Below are 16,997 nucleotides of genomic sequence, written 5' to 3'. Positions count from 1 at the left end.
ATCACTTACTCCATCTTGAAACGCTTAAGTGGGTGGCCAAGTGCCACTCTCTCTTCACGGGCCACTCATCTTCGCTGGACTGGTCTCCCTCCCTGACCTCTGCCAGTCGCAGTGCTCTCAGACACAACCCCTGGTCCTCACCAGCTACCCCCTCGCCAGGTCTGCGCACCTGCCACCTTCATGCTGACAACTCCCACTTGTGTCCCCAGCCCTAGCCTCTGCCCCCTGAACCCTGGTATATCCATTTGCCTCACCAACCACACATTCGGGTGGAAATGTTGATCTCAAAGTGAACCTGACCCGAATCCAATTCTTAATTCCGTTCCACCCCTTCAGTGTCCTCCCCGTCTTCTCCACCTCAGGAGACGCCACACCGTCCCTCTGCTCAGGCACACATCCTTGGAGTCACCCTTCTCCTCTCTCTCCGGCTCCACATGCAGCCCTCCGTCAACTGTTCGCTTTAACATGAAAAGGCATCCTGGCTCCGCCCACTTCTCCCTGCCTCTACTGCCTGCTCCTGCTCAGTCCACGCCATCCTCTTCCGTGGGACGTTGGGATAACAATGCCCTCGTTTGTTACCTTCTCCCACTTGTCCCCCAGCCTCCTCCAGTCCCCTCCCCCCTGCGCTGTTTTCCACTCTACAGTCAGCCTGGTCTTTTAAAAACATACATGCAGTCATACCCTGCACGACATTTAGGCCAAGGACGGACACATGTGACAGTGGTCGGCCATGCAGCCTGGGTGAGTAAGTGCACGCTGCGAGGTTCGCACGGTGAAATCACCCGATGGGGCATTTCTCGGACTGCATCCCGATCGTGAAGCGACCCGTGACTATCAGATCTTGTGACTCATTTTCTCAAATCCCTTCATTGGCTTCTTACTTCTCTAAAGAATGAGAGTGACCTGGGTCCTACGCCACCTGAGCCCTGGCTCCTTGCTACCGTCAGGACTCCAGTGCCCTCTCCAAGCTGCCTCCTGGCTGTTGGGAACCTGCAGAGAACAATGCTGCCCTGAGGGCTTAGTTTCGCTGCTTGGAAACCTCTGTGCCCGGGAATCGGCATGGCTTACCTGTTCCTTCATTCTGGAGCCAGTGCAACGTCTTCTCCTGAGAGAGGCCTCCCCTGACCACACGATCTAAAAGGACCCTCCTTCCCATCCTCCTAACCTTTCATTCAGCTTTATTTTGCTCTGTGATACTTACCACTTGCCAGTGTGTGTAGGGGGTGACCTCCCACTGGCACAGGAGGGGGCACATCTGCATCCGGGCAGCACCGGGGCAGGTGGACTCTCGGACGGGTGCTGCGCGCATCGGGGCTTTTTGCCTGAATGCTGCTCCTCCCTTCTTGTTTCTCCCCAAACACCCAGGGCAGTGGTCCCCCTGCTCATGCTCTGCTCACAAGAGGAACTTGTTAAACTAAGGTGACATGCTGAAATTTTCAACCCCCCGCCCCTCCCAAATACCACAAGCACTACAGAATCACTGGTACGTGTATAAAGAGGCTTCACGCTGAAGGAGTGGGGAGACACATCTTCTACCTAAATCAGCCACTGCCATACCTCAGAGGGAGGTACTTTCAAAGAAACAGCACCTCACTGGCTTCCCTGGTTATATAGTGGCCGCTGTTCTGAATGCCCAGAAAGGAGCACGAAGGTCAGAGCATCGTGACTTTTGTCCTAGAAAAGTAGTATCTTCAAGAGTCAAGAAAAGTCTCTGTGTAAATACCACTCAGAGCGCGAACAATAAATGCACACCGAGAGCCCTCTGGTGCACTGGTTGTACCTTTATTATGACCTCGGTCACTAATAGTTCCGTGATGCAAGGTTACCATACACAGTTAGATAATGTCTGCATTGCACATCTAAGGCTATACAGCAAAAGAACCAGAATTAGTACAAATACAAGAACTATATTTACATTCTGTATACCCAAGCTCCAAACATCAGATAATATTTACATAATAAAACATGAAAATGAAAATCAGAAATTAATAATGTACATACATTGTTGCTGATGTGCTCAACTCCTTCACTGGGGAGAGATCAGTTTGCAAAGTCCTGGTTCAAAAAGGCCACTTATGTTCATGGGTTTGTTTAATGCACAAGGATGGTGATGTGAGAATTGAAATCTCAATGGACAAACACTTTAGAGCCACAAAGTCTAAGATGGTGCCTTCCACGTGGGAAGGCTGATGGAGCCCTCAGGCGAACTCATGCCCGAACACGCAGCGTGAAAGTAACTCGAAGACACGAAACGACACACGACAGCCAGGTTTGGCGAGACCAACCTCAGCTCGGACTTCCCATCTGAGTACAGCTATTTGGCTGTGGGTTTTTAACATGAAATTTGTATCAACTCTAATTTCTTCCTTTAAATGATTTAGCGGCTTTCCCAAGATTTTATGGGGCTCGAATACGAATTTCATAAATGGCCTTTTGAACAACAAAAGCAGATAATCTCTCAGCTGATAATTGGATTCTAAGGAAACACAAATCAATGCATTCCTATCTCACACAGCAAGGGTTTGGCCACACACTTGGCTGAGTCATCCAGGGTGGGCGGCTGCAGTCCTCCGAGTCAGAGTCCTGTTTAAAGTACATTCAGCACAGCTTCCGAGAGCAGCAGCAGGGTTAGAATTCTCTTTAAGGAGCAGGTTAACAATCACATTTTAAAAAAGGACCCAAAAGGAAAGATGCAGGAGCCCAGTCAAACAAACAACAACAAGCCCCGACACTGCCCAGGAGCACCGAGTGGCAGGCAGCACCAGGGATGCCGGTACCGGCAGGTGCCACACGCGAGGTCAGCCTCTCTTTTTCAGTCCAATGTGCATTAATTACAGCTGTAAAAATATACAAATACCTTACAGAATTCAATTTAATTAAATAATTAGACAACAAGCAGCAGGCAACAAAGTCTTTGCTTTGAAATATGTGCCAGGAGAAGTCATTTTACTTTTAGATCCCAAAAGGCCTTTTGCAATGATTTAATTGATTCTTTCATCTTAAAAGAGCTGGAAAATATCCAACAAAACTCTGAGTGTCTGTGTAAGTTCTACAGAGCTGAGGGGAAAACAGATACATAAAATAGTGGTTTCCTAGTTGGGAAGATCATCTTCCCTTGCCATCAGTGAACAGTGTGCTGGAATTTAGGACCCGCCCAGCTGCCAGAGCAGCCCTTCCCGTGCCCTGGCCGTGTGCAGGGGCTGGCTGGCCCCGCACAGCCCGGCCTGAGAGCTGGCTGACCCCCAGGCAGGCGCAGGAGGCAGGCGTGAGCACTGGCTTGGTGCGGGCTGTGAGGCCGTATTTTGCTTTGGCAGGAGAGAGGAGGATGGGGACCGAGGGAGCAGAGGGTTACTTTTAACTAGGATTCATGTCTCCTTCATTTGTGTAAGGGTTTTCTGTCTTGCCTTTTTATTTATTTATTTTTTTTGCTTGTTTAAAGGAGTGATTTGGAAAAAAAGAAATTAAAAACCCTCAAAAGGTGGTTTCCTTAAAAGGTCAAGTTCATTCCTCAACTTTCCTGGCCCCATGGCTTCCGCTAAAGCCTCATAAAGAGTTTCTGTCACAAACCCCCTCTCAGAACTTCAAAGTGGGGATGAAACTGTCTGGAAAGGGCACATCAACCCTGAAACTTCCAGCTCCAATTTAAAGATGGGCCCTAGAGAAAGAGGGGGTACCAAAAGGGGTTGCCTGTACCTGTCAGCCGCAGCAGAGGCCCCTTGGACGGGGAGAGCACACGAGACCCCCGCATTCTCACGAGGCCTTCCTGCCTGGGCACGTGACGAGCAGTCCAGTGCCACCTATTCTAAGAGCTGACACCCCAAAGCAAAGACTTTCCAAGCCAGTTGTGTTTGAGTTAGAAGAAACCAAAGTCATTTCAGTGTATCACACGATTACTTTCCCTCAGCCTTCCCCACCTATTGCCACAGACATGGATCCTTCCATCAAACTTTGTAACAGCAGCAGCATCCATGATTTGATTCTAAAAGTAACCTTCAATGTCATTTCCCTGAAATTAGATTTAATTCCGGCCCAGGAAGCTGTCTCTAAGCACAGACAGATCCTAGATTGGGGTATACAGCAGAAGGGCATATTGTGTCCATTAAACAACACGGAAACCTCTACATTAAAAATGTTGCTTAGAAAAACTAGTAACATTACTGTTAGTGACCTATGTTTTAAGGAGAAGAAAGTTTAAAAAATCTAGAGTTTTATTGACCAGATAAGGTCACAGCCTGTGGTTCTGTCCTTTCTTTTATTACACTCTCCCTGACTCACTTCCGCCTCTTTGCAAGGCAATTATAAGCAGTGCGGCTGTGAGCCCTGTTCTGAGATGAGCCCAAACGGGGAGGGTGGAAGCAAGGTCTGAGCCTGCCCAGCAACTACCCCAGAGTGCGCGGTCCCTGCCCTTGGCTGCTAAGGCAAAGCCATCCAGTTCCCCAGCACCTGAGAGTCAGCAACCCCAAGGCTGAGACCCTCAGTCTCCACAAAGTGGGAACCAGCAGATACTGTCCTGAATGCCCACGGGATGGTCAAGCAGAGAGGTGTGAGCAAGGGAGGTAAACGGTGGTATAAACAACCCAAGCCGACTAATGGCAAAGCTACTCAGGGAACCGGGGCCTTTTCCCCTCCCTGTCACTCTGAAACCCTTGCCAGCAGCTGAGAGAAAGCGTATCTTCCACGCTGGCGGCTGAAGAGCCGACCCTGTCCTGTCAGACTATCAGCTTCCTCCTTCCCTCTCTGGCAACGCTTCCACACCCGCTTCCACACCCCCTGGAGAAGCAAGGTGAGGCCGGCCGGCCGGGTGCGCCAGGAAACCCTGGGGCCAGGGCTCAGGTGGGGTCTCTTCTCTGCCCCCAGATGTCTTTTTGTTTTGTTTTTAGTGGTGGGAGTGGCTGGTTTTAATCCTGGGTCCAGAAAGCAAAGTCTGCCATGTCTGCTTATTGATGAGTATAGGGACAGGCATCACTGAAAATCTTTTCAATCTGACAGAGATTACTGAAAATAACCACTGGGTTCAGAGGAGACGTCCAGGTTCACAGGTGAAAGCTGCATTTCTTTGATCAACGGGAGCTACATTCACAAGGTCATTACTCAGCATTACCACAACGACCATCAAATTCCTCATCAGAAAGTGAAGACTCCCCCTTGTGGGACATCTGTGTATGACATCACAGACTGCAAACTGGCCATCAGCACCAATGCCAAGAACAGAACAGAGAGGAGGCTCCCTCCCAGATGAGAAGCACAGTTCACAGGAATCCTACTGACCCTCCCATCCACCCACCCTACGCTCCTTGGAAACCCAAAATCCTTGGCTCTTCCCTTCTGACAAGTCAGCAGCGGCCACTGCTGCAGGCCTGTTAAAAGCTCTCTCCTCTCTTCTCTTCCACTAACTGAAAACTGCATGACCATGTTCTAAGCAAGCCCGATTTCAGAGAATATACCTGTCCCATTGCTGAGCTCACCACAACCTTCTTCCTGAGTGAAAACGCAGGGATTAGTGAGGGAAGAAAGTAACAGAGGGAAAAAGGTAAGCTTTTCCCTCTCAGCTTCCAAAAAGGCCAGATGTCTCCTCCCTTTGTCTCTAAGCCACCCAAGAAAAATTAAAGTTGACAGCACAAACAGAGAAAAGAAAAAAATGTATTATGTTGTCTTGAAAAAAGACAGATAGCCAAAGACAGCAGTACAGACATCAGAGGTGGTCACAGGGGGAGCTCTCATACAAAAGGAAGCCAAGATATACCAAAAATAATTTGGAGAGTCACTGGATTTCCCTCTCTCTGTTTTTTGTTTGTTTGTTTTGTTTTGTTGTATGTGTTTTTCCCCTTTTGTTAGGCTACATGCTACTAACAAGATTCTCAGCACAGGAAAAAAGAAAAAGGGTACAGAGCAATGGAGATAGGGAACAGGAGCTAGAAAAAGTGCTGGACAAGAGGGAAAAGTAGTTAAGCCACAGGATTACATACAAGAGCAACCGTCAAGAATCACAAAGAGAAACAAGAGGTAACACTTTCTTTATCTCTGGGAAGGCGCGTGAGGGTGCGCAGCAGTCACTCAGTACTTCGGCTGGCTCAAGCCTCTGAGGGAGAGTTTCGACCTATGGGTGACAGAGAGAGAGGCCCGTTAGGAAACTGGATCCAGATGTTTCTCCCTCACAGGCCTCTTCCCCCATGAGCCCCTCCTTGGACTTCTTTCTAAACTGCGCTGCAGACCCAGGTCTCGGGCTCTCTGAACAAACAGGCTACACTGTGGTCTTCCTGCTGGGGGACCTGCAACATAGCCCCTCATAGGATGGGAGGCTGGTCATAGTGCTGAATACTGACTGGCAGGCCGGTAAGGGCCTCCCAATCTTCCCTTTGCTCAGCCCCACAGACCGTGGCTGCAGACCCTTGAGAACAAAAGGTCCAAGCAGATCAGTTAAATGCAAATGTGACCAGGGTCTCCTTAGCTGCCCGGGACACCAGGTGCTAGCTTGTGAGAAACTGAGGCCTCGTCAGCACCCCACAACCGCACTTACACCCCTGTCCTTCCTCTATTTTAAATCTGTTTGCAAAAAGACTTCCTTCCCTATTTATGTTCCTGGGACTGAAAGCCAAGGAAGGGAACGCAGGGACAGCTTCTTACCGTATTGTGCCAGCAAGGAGTGGATTAAAGGCATATAACCAGTCACTCATGTCTTTGTCGTTGAGAGCCTGCAAAAGGACCCCACGGTGCTTTGTGCATACAGCGAAGATGTTAGGACTCTGAAAGAGATGCAGGTAGATGAGAAAGTTACGAGGGCTATGAGCAATGGGGACCCGGCCATATTCACAGGGCATACGGCACTTCGCACTGGCACTTCAGAGAGCCAGATATACAGGAGAGACGCTGTATCACACAACAGAACCCAGAACTCAAAAGGAAAGGGCATGCATGGCAATGAGAAGGCAAGAGAGGGCAGGACTGACCTTCACCATGGCCTGCTGGTCCTCGCTGTATTCCACCTGCGCTGTGGACAGGTTAATGATGCCACGCTCCACTGGGTCTTTGTCGCTGTTATAGATGAAGACGTAAGGGCGACGGACCACAACAAAATGCTTAGCCCAGTTGCTGGAAAATGGCTCCTTGAAATGCAGGTATCCTTTTTTGGAAACCACTGAGCTAAAAAGGACAACAGAAGATAGGTTTGATTCTCACAAAAAGAAAGTGATTATGAGCCGAGAACCATCAAAATATGTCTCACCTAGGCCAAGTCCCTCGTGTAAAAAAAACAGGACAATGATCTATTAGGCCTAGGACAGGGGTGGGCAACCCCTGGCACGCGTGCCAAACATGGCACACCAGTAACTTTTGCTGGCACGCGAAACCCTCTCTTATAATCTTCCATTCACCATTTTTTTCTTAATATCGACTTTTTTATTTTTCAGATAAATTCAGTGTAGGTGCATCTTAGATAAATAAATAATTTTACATAACAAGTTATCTTAAAGACCATAGACATGGATTGACGAGAGAGGGGAAGAGCAATTTCTATGCCTCTGCCTTAACTCTCCCTGCCTTCCTAGATACGACCAGTGTTTTGGTTTCATCCACATACGCTTGTGAATCTTTGTTCTCAGTAATGAATTCTGTTAAGTCTCGTAATAGGAGTAGCCTGACGGATGAAAGTAGTAGCTCGTGCATATCTCTGAAGGTCACGAAATATATCTCTGTCATCAGTCACGCAGCAGCAAAAGTCCCACTGATAATATCAAACGGAGTCATAAAGTTTTCTGTCGGACTATCAGTGTACATGTATACATTAAAAAATAAATGTATTTTTCATCATCGTATACTGTGTTTTTGTTGCTCGAATGAATTTTATTATTTCTTCAAGGTTCTTCACATACGTACACCTTAAGAGATATCAAGTAGGCGTAACATGTTCTCAAAAAATTAGGGTTGGCACGCAGAAGAATTTTGAGTCAGAGATTTTGCTGGTTTTGGCACGCACTCACAAAAAGGTTGCCCACCCATGGCCTAGGACCTTATCTGCCAAAGTAACACAGCAAGAGGAGACAAAGCACCACACAGCAAGCTGAGCAGGTGGGTGCGTGATGGCACAGTGGGGGCGGAAACCCAGCCGGAGCTCTCACCCGGATCCATGCACATCACACTGCAACAGAGACCTCACGGAAGAGCTGCAAGTACATTCTTCTGACCTGTTTTAATACCCAGCATCTCTGGGTAATATAGTACTCACCCTGGTCTAATTTCTTCAATATCTGGAACAAGGTTGAGAAATTCATTTTTCCCTGCTCGGGCCAAATACGGTGTTTCCACAGTTGGGACAATTTGAAACTGCTCAAATTCTGGGCAGGGACTAGAGGCCCGGGAATTGGCTTCTGGGGTCCTTTAAAAGAGAGTTAGAGGTTAGGGACAGCAAGAGCTTCAGTACGGAATGCAGATGTGTACAACCCCCACCAGCAGGAACGAGGCCTCTCCGTACACCAGGGGCCCTGCAGACATCAGGTTCAGAGAGCTCGCCTGGGAGGACAAGCTGGTGTCAGAACGGTAACTCCAAATGCCACTGGGCTCATCCTTCAGAGGTTACAAAGGAGGTTGGTCACTGATGAGCACGTGTCACTCAGACCACCTCCTATTCTGAAGCCCTGAACAGAAGTGTCTGGAACATGACTCCACCCCCATTTCAATTTAGTCCCAAGGTCACACCTAGCACAGCGGCTCTCACAGTGAGGACCCTGACCAGCAGCATCAGCTGGTCCTGGAAAACCGTTAGAAATTCAAATTCTCAGCCCTGACCGGTTTGGCTCAGTGGATAGAGCATCGGCCTGCGGACTCAAGGGTCCCAGGTTCGATTCCGGTCAAGGGCATGTACCTCGATTGCAGGCACATCCCCAGTCGGGGGTGTGCAGGAGGCAGCTGATCGATCTCTCTCATCGATGTTTCTAACTCTGTCCCTCTCCCTTCCTCTCTGTAAAAAATCAATAAAATATATTTTAAAAAAAAAAAAAAAAAAAAAAAGAAATTCAAATTCTCAGGCTCCACCCCAGACCTAGAGAACCAGGAACTCTCTCTGGGTGGGGTTCAGCCATGGGGGCTTTAACAAGCCGCCCCAGTGATGCACTAACATCTGAGAACCAAAGCCTGAGGGACTGGCAGAGAAAGCAGATCAAGAGGTGGAAGGCTGTCTCTGAATGACCACAAGGTGCACAGCTGCACGCCGCCCTGGACCAGGCCAGGCTGTACGGGAGAAATAATTCCTCTGCTCTGCAGTGTTAGTCACCTTCGGACAGCAGCCTTGCCTAATTAATTGTACTTCGTCAATTACAAAAGCCCATTTGTAAATGCCTTCCCATTCCTCAAATTGGGATGCGTCTTACAATCAGCAGTGTGTCACATTTTAGCTGGCAGTGCTTTTTCTTTCTTAGTGAACATAAAATAATATCTGACAGTCAATGGCAGCCGAGAATTAATTAGATTGCCTCTGTTATTTTCTCCAGCCACGTTCAATTGCGCGAGTGCTGGTACATTCGGATAGACAGCTGGATGATAACGAGATGGGCTCTGACAGGTGAGCGTAATGAAGGAGACAGGGCAAAGGACTTTGAGGTGCACGGTACTGATGAATTCACATTAAAGTTGTCTCCATTAGTCTTGCCTATACATTTTTTTGTATCATCAAAATATTTTCCCCAAGATGGGGCTTCCTATGTGGGATATGACTGAGGAGAGAAGCAGGGTGGGAGTGGAAGGACAAGTGAGCAGGACGGGAATAAGAGGAGTCAATGATTTGGTGCAGGAAGCTAGGAAGACGTGATTATTAAAAGATGTCAGTAGCATCTTTCTAGACACTGTGACATCTAGAGAAGGCTCCCCATATTTCTGGATGCTGCCTAGGGGGCTGGTGCTCCCCTCAGCTGAGAACCACGGAGCTAGAGGAAGACCGGCCTTTCCCCCGGTTCTTAGATTAGCTTCTCGCGGTGAAATCTGGGCACCTACTTCTGATCCACAGAGTTGCTCCTAGAGTCCACCAGAGAGGGGCAGGTGGAGGAGGGAGTGAGGGTTGAGCTGCTGAAACTGGACACAGAGGGATCCCGTCCAATTGGAGAGATATCCGACAGCTGGAAGCAAACAGAACAGAGAGAGTGAGATTCAGATGGAATAAACTGTCTCTGCAATAAGAAGCTTTGGCAACCAGTGACCTCACTTTAAAAAATATCCTGCTTCAGGTTGTTTAAGAAAACAAGCCTTACAGATACATATTTTATGGCCCTTGTGTCCTGTTAGGAATCATGACATTACAAAAGAGGCAAGGCTGGCTTTTTATATTGTCACTGCCCTCCTGCATTAATTAAGTGACCTTATGCATATGAGCTGAGCACTTAGCACACCAGGCAAAGTTCTAAGAATATGGCAGAGGACCTGGCCTATGGAGCTTACACTCTCAGTGAAGAAGGCAGACAATAAGCCAGTCAACACATCAAGAAGTGTCAGGCTCTGGTTGGGTGGCTCCGGTAGTTGGAGTGTCGCCCGTACACCAAAGGGTAAGGGTTAAATTCCCAGTCAGGGAACATACCTAGGTTTCAGGTTCAATCCCAGGTCAGGGCATGTATGGGAAGCGACCAATCGATTTTTTTGTTTTTCTCTCTCTCTCCCTTCCTCTCTCTCTCAAATCAATAAGAACATATCCTCGGGTGAGGATTAAAAGAAATGTCAGGGAGTGATAAGTGCTATAGCAAAAAATGAATCCGGGAAAGAGAAAGTTTCATTGTTGGCTTTACAATGCATGGTTTACAATATTTGAACTGAAAAGGAAACATCAGTGAGCCAATCATGGGAACATCTGGAAGAAGACTATTCTGGGCAAAGGAATGGCAAGAGTGCAAAGAACCCGCTCGGCAGGAATGAGCCAGAAAGGACAAGATGACTAGAATAGAGCGAATGACCCACAAGTTCTTTTTCTTTTTTTTTTTTTTAAAGATTTTTTTTAAAAATATATTTTATTGATTTTTTACAGAGAGGAAGGGAGAGAGATAGAGAGTTAGAAACATCGATGAGAGAGAAACATCGATCAGGTGCCTGCAACCAAGGTACATGCCCTTGACCGGAATCGAACCTGGGACCTTTCAGTCCGCAGGCCGATGCTCTATCCACTGAGCCAAACCGGTTTCGGCGTCCCACAAGTTCTTTAAAGTGTTCACCTCACTCTTTGTGGAAGGCAACAAAAATCTCATGCCACCAAGAACCTCAGGACTTCTGTTCCCTGTCACACATGACAAATCACCCCCTACAGAATATTCTCCAAGGGATTCAGGGGAAAGCCAAAATAGTCCCCATCTGATAATCACTCTAAGAGACACGGAGACATACTTTCACCTTCAGAAGTCGGTATTCTGAAAAAATCAGATACAAGAGCAGGTATGTCATGCAACCATGCTATGCCCACATCAAGCCACCTAAAAGCAGCGTATGCTGGGGACAGGAAAGGTGAGCGGCTCACCTTACAGTCACTGATGCTGCCGTGCACCTGGCTGAATTCCCGGTTGAAAGTGTGGGTGAGAAGTTGCAGGCACTAGGAAAAACAAAGGCCAGCATTACGTTTTATTTTTTAAAAAAATTGTTTATTGTTCAAAGTACTAGTATTACATATATGGCCCCCTTTTCCCTCATTGACTCCCTCTAGCCTGCCCCCTCCCCCTCCACCCCAGGCCTTCTGCACCCTATTGTCTGTGTCCATGGGTTATGCATATGTGCATACAATGTCTTTGGTTGATTACCTCCCACCCACCTACACTCTCCCACCTTCCCTCTGAGATTTCGCACTCTGTTCCATACTTTGATGTCTCTGGATCCACACCATTCATCACTTTATTTTGTTACTTAGATTCCACATGAGTGCGATCATGTGATACTTGTCTTTCTGGCTGGCTGACTGACTTATTTTACTTAGCATGATACTCTCCAGGTCCCTCCATGCTGTCTCAAAGGGTAAGAGATTCTTCCTTTTTACTGCTGCATAGTATTCCATGGTATAGATGTACCACAGCTTTTTTATTCACTCATCTACTAATGGGCACTTGAGCTGTTTCCAGATCGTAGCTATTTTAAATTGTGTTGCTATGAACATAGGGGTGGCAGCGTAAATTTCAATGGTTAAACAAAGCTCTGGACACATGGCAGGAAGGGAAAATCATATGCTCAAGTCCCACAGTGGAGCTCAGATGCTGCCTAACAGCTCTAGAAATTAAGCATATAGCAAGGGGCCTGTATATGCCTAATGAAAAAGGTAAAGTGTGTGGATAAAAAAGCCATTCTCAAATCTATAAAAGTGAATACTGCAAAATCATAGTTTAAAGTGCTTAAGAATGCAATAGCATCCCTTTCATTCTTAATTTGCTTTATAATTTCTCATTTGAATTACTGCAATAGTTTTTTTCTGCCTCTAGTCCAGTGGTTCTCAACCTTCTGGCCCTTTAAATACAGTTCCTCATGTTGTGACCCAACCATAAAATTATTTTCGTTGCTACTTCATAACTGTAATGTTGCTACTGTTATGAATCGTCATGTAAATATCTGATATGCAGGATGGTCTTAGGCAACCCTTGTGAAAGGGTCGTTCGACCCCCAAAGGGGTCGCGACCCACAGGTTGAGAACCTCTGTTTTAGTCTCTCTCTTTATCACAAATCCATCCTCTTTATTGCTGTCGGAGAAGTCTTTCTAAAACAAATACCCGTTTAAAATATTGCCATGTCACTCCCGAGACACTCTAAACCAAGGGTGGGGAACATACAGCCCACAGGCCATATAAGACCCTCGAAATCATTTCATCTGGCCCTGCCAAGTTGTTAGGGGTGAGTTAAATGTTTGACCAAATATAGCAAGGCTAAACTTTTTTTTAATATATATATTTTTTATAGATTTCAGAGAGAAAGGGAGAGGGAGAGAGAGATAGAAACATCAATGATGAGAATCATTGACTGGCTGCCTCCTGCACAACCCCCACCGGGGACCGAGCCCGCAACCTGGACATGTGCCCTTGACTGGAATCAAACCCAGGCCCTTCAGTACACAGACCAATGCACTATCCACTGACCCAAACAGGCTAGGGCGCAAGGCTAATTTTGAAGTTGATAATTTTGCACGGCCCGAGAATGATGCTATAAATATCCAAATGCTCTTGGCAGAAAAAAGGTTCCCCATCCTGCTCTAAACTCTCTAGCATGGAATGCACGATGCCCTGGCCCATCTCCCTAACTCCATCTCATGGCCCCCACAGGATTCCTTCACGCTGATCATGCAGGACATCTAGCTCCCTCCCCTGCTCCCTCTTGAGCCAGTTCACGATGCCCTCCTGGGAAGGCCTCGCCTTTGGCTCCCACAGCACCTAGACATACGCCTCTATTATATGCTTGTCACCATTGGCATGTAAGCTAATTAAGGGTAGACCTGAGTCCTATTTGTTTCTATATTCATAGTGTTAGTGCAGGCCTTGAAACAGAGGCCCTCAAAGAAGGAAGAAAATGAAACGGAAACTGACTGATCAGCTGAGTCTCATGGGCAAATACCCAGCCAAGGGAAGGGAGTCACACCTTGGTGGCCAGCTCTTTCTCTCGGTCCACCAGGCTCTCAATGTCTGCAGAGTCATAGCCGCTGCTCTCGCTGGGTGTGATGGCACTTTCAAAGGTGGTGGTTGAGATCTGAGAGGAGATGCTGGTGGAGGTGCTGAGGGTCCCACTGCTCAGGCTGGGGGACAATGAGTCGCTCAGGGATTTGGGGGCGCTGTCACCAAGTCTCTCACGCAGCAGCAGGAAGTGGCGAGTTTTCTCCACCTAAAAAGAGCAACACCATTGCCTCAGCAAACACAAAGCTCATTACAATTTTAGTAAGAACAGTATTATGTCTCACGGTGATGGGAACCTGGAAAGCCAGGATCACACCGAGGCGGTGACGGAGAGTCTCTGGCCTGAGCTTTCATCTGAGCACCCCCCCCCCACTCCCCCCGCATCGTACCTCATGGATGAGTTCCAGCTTCTCCAGCTCCCACTGGTGCTCCAGGATGAGGCTGTCCCCACGGGGCCGCCAGCCAGCTAAGTTCTCTTCTCCCCGCACATAGGCCACTGATGTATCCAAGACTTTTCTCCTCCTCCTCTGCATGCCTGAGACAAGAGGAAACAACTCTTCTTGAGAAAAATCTGATTCCAGTGTTACCTCAAAATCAATGAATAATTCATATACATAATGAACTAAGAGAGACTTGGTCTCTAGATACATGGGATTTTGTTAATAGTAATTCAACCCCCTTGAATTCAAAGCAATTCTCTAAATTCCTTTTAAAAGTAAGATTTACATTGTTTGATAATTATGAAGACTGCAATACAACTTGAGAAAAAGTTATTATGTTAAGTGAAAATATAGAGGCGATTACATAGTCTGTACAGGATGGTTCCCAATATATAAAAATATACCCGCACATCCACACATCCACATTCAGTAGTTCAGGTAGAATGGCAGAGGACAGATGGCTTTACCCCAACATCTCCCATTAATTTTGTAAAATGTTAAGCTGTTTTTACATATAAAAGACATAAATTCATGTTAATTAAATAATCCTCAAGGAACTCTCTGGACACTATAATTAGCTGCTATTGGGACTTAGAATCATACTCAAAGTCTTCTTTTTTAAAATCTAAATCTTACCTGTGAGCCCTGACCTCTTTCCACATATGTTTTCTAAAATTATTCCAACTCATATTAACCAAATGTTTTTTTTAAAAGAATCCTGACTTTTATGCCCGGGTTACAGGCTCAATCCCCAGTAAGAGGGTATGTAGGAGGCAGCCAATAGCTGTTTTGCTCTCATACAGATGTTTCTCTCTCTCTCTCTCTCTCTCTCTCTCTAAAAATCAATAAAAACATTTTTTAAAAGAATGCCTAATATTAAAAACAAAAACCTTTTGTCCATGTTCCAGTTTACAAACATAAAAATCCAAAGTTCTGCTTATGGCCACTGAGCTGAAGGAACAGAGCCCAAAGAGACATCAAAAAGGACACAAACAAGTTCAATTGATTTGTCTTCTCAGCACAGGAAATTCAAATTCTAGTCTGACAGCACCTGTGAAGTGATACTACCAAGTTAACCTTGGGGCTAAGCTGGAGAGCGAAAGGATTATGAAGTTTTTCAAACCAAAATCACTCTAATACACTTGACTATTTTATAATATTCCATAGCCCGGGAACATTTTGTTTTGGTAAAATTTTTATAATTGTATTGCACGTCACAAACCAAAGTGTTGTAACTCACAAAAATATAACTCACAAAAATATAGCACCAAAAATCTGCTTGTAAAATATGCTTGGTTTCTAATAAAGTTTATATTTTGCCTACATGGGTAAGGTAGATTTTTGACACGATACACTCCAAACATATGCAAAGACAACTATCACCTCCCCATCCATTAGCTCTTACCTGGACTACCTGTGTCAGCCATTTTGCATAAACTGAGTTCATAAATTCCAGTGACTCGGTTGCTATTTAAATTAAAACAAACAATTACTTAATATCTTATATCACAGAAACAGGAAAATCTGACTACTTAAAACACTCCTCTGTAGGGACTGCAACCCACCCTCACACATAAGTAACTTTTCCTATTCTGAACTTAACTTTTTCATATAAGGAATCTGTTTCCATCTCAATCTTTTGAACATTTTTATTTTAATAGGATGAATAAAGTTGAATGATAAAGTTTACAATACAAATATAAAAATGTGTCTTTTCTTACTGCAAGAGAGAAAAGTTGGGGGAAGTCTGACTAGAAAATGATAACCATCAAATTCTGGGGCGTGTGACTAGGGAGAGGTACTGAACCTTCTATTATATCAGTAATACTTATATCTTATGCTGGATGGTGATGTATAAGTACTTACTGTATTATTCTTGATATATTTTTGTATATCTTAAATATGAATAAATCTTTAAAAGAAGAAAAATTCCCTTGGTACTCTGTTAGAATAATAATGACACTTTAAAAGAAAATTCAGTCCCTGTGAACTGTTTTGGAAGTGTTCACAATGTAATATTCCTTCCTTCCCTCTTTAACTCATGCAGTCATTAGTATTTTATTAAATGCCAACATTCAGGTCACTGCATCCCAGGTGTCGGTGCCATAATGGCTTACAGGTAGCCTGAAACAGCAAACCAGGGCTGCCTAGGGTTCTGCTGATTCTTTACTGGGCAAACCAACTGGAAGCTAAACTTGTCTCAAAACTTACGAGTCTGGTGACTTCGAGTAGCCGCTGCCAAAGAGGCTGCGCAGAGAGCGTGGGGGTGAGATCTTGGCGTCCCGAGAATAGAAGACCATGCACACGTCCTTGGTGATGACAGCTGGCTGGATGCAATGATCCAGCTGAAAGCAGACAGGAGTGGGCTCCATTAGATACAGACAGAGCATCTGAGACAGAGTCTGTGCCACCACATTCAGAATGCTGGTCCTGGATGTGGGGCTGGAGGATTTCAGCTCTACCAACTATTTCAACAGCAACACAGTCGATAATATCTGGTGGTGTTCCTTGCAGATGCATTTAATTTCAAAGTTTTATTCTGTAATAATGGCTAGCATACTCTTCTAAATCCTTTTATATAGCATCTTAACAACTTTCTGAGGTAAATGCTATTATTCCAGCTTCAGAAATGAGGAAATAGAGGCATAGAGAGGTGAAATCACTTGCCCAGAGACATGCAGGCAGCAAGTGGCAGCACAGGGATTTGAACTCAGACAAGCTGCTTCCAGAGTCTGTGCTGTTTGTCACCACTAGGCTCTGTCCATGACTATAAAAGCAGGAGGCGAAGTTTTCTTAAAATCATACATTCTTTGAAGAATGGTGATTAGGGTACTAATGCTGAAGCTAAAAGAAAAGTCATGTGACTTTTTGATTAAATAGAGATTAGGAACAGAAACTAATATAATCAGAATAGTCAGCAAAGTAGAATAAAATAACTTGCCCTGGCCGATGT

The 16,997-nt window shown here is 45.8% G+C and overlaps 1 protein-coding gene across 5 annotated transcripts in view; it reads right to left on the bottom strand.

Annotated features, from left to right (window-relative positions):
- Nucleotides 1–1,761: 1,761 nt before the first annotated feature.
- The window catches only part of KIF1B (kinesin family member 1B), a 133,888-nt gene continuing 118,652 nt past the window's right edge, over nt 1,762–16,997 (bottom strand). For all 5 annotated transcript variants that reach the window (XM_036352801.1, XM_036352802.1, XM_036352804.1 and 2 more), the window contains 10 exons: nt 16,256–16,389; nt 15,450–15,511; nt 13,994–14,139; nt 13,573–13,812; nt 11,483–11,554; nt 9,982–10,103; nt 8,222–8,371; nt 6,948–7,140; nt 6,625–6,743; nt 1,762–6,097 (listed from right to left, as the gene is read on the bottom strand). In XM_036352801.1, the coding sequence (XP_036208694.1) occupies nt 6,055–6,097; nt 6,625–6,743; nt 6,948–7,140; nt 8,222–8,371; nt 9,982–10,103; nt 11,483–11,554; nt 13,573–13,812; nt 13,994–14,139; nt 15,450–15,511; nt 16,256–16,389 (1,281 nt within the window). In that variant the 3' untranslated portion in view covers nt 1,762–6,054. The remainder of the gene's footprint in view (nt 6,098–6,624; nt 6,744–6,947; nt 7,141–8,221; nt 8,372–9,981; nt 10,104–11,482; nt 11,555–13,572; nt 13,813–13,993; nt 14,140–15,449; nt 15,512–16,255; nt 16,390–16,997) is intronic.

Source organism: Myotis myotis, unplaced genomic scaffold (assembly GCF_014108235.1).
Source record: "Myotis myotis isolate mMyoMyo1 unplaced genomic scaffold, mMyoMyo1.p scaffold_m19_p_2, whole genome shotgun sequence".
Lineage (NCBI taxonomy): Eukaryota > Metazoa > Chordata > Mammalia > Chiroptera > Vespertilionidae > Myotis > Myotis myotis.
Note: the sequence above shows the minus strand (reverse complement) of the source record. Positions and strands in the feature narration are given on the sequence as shown.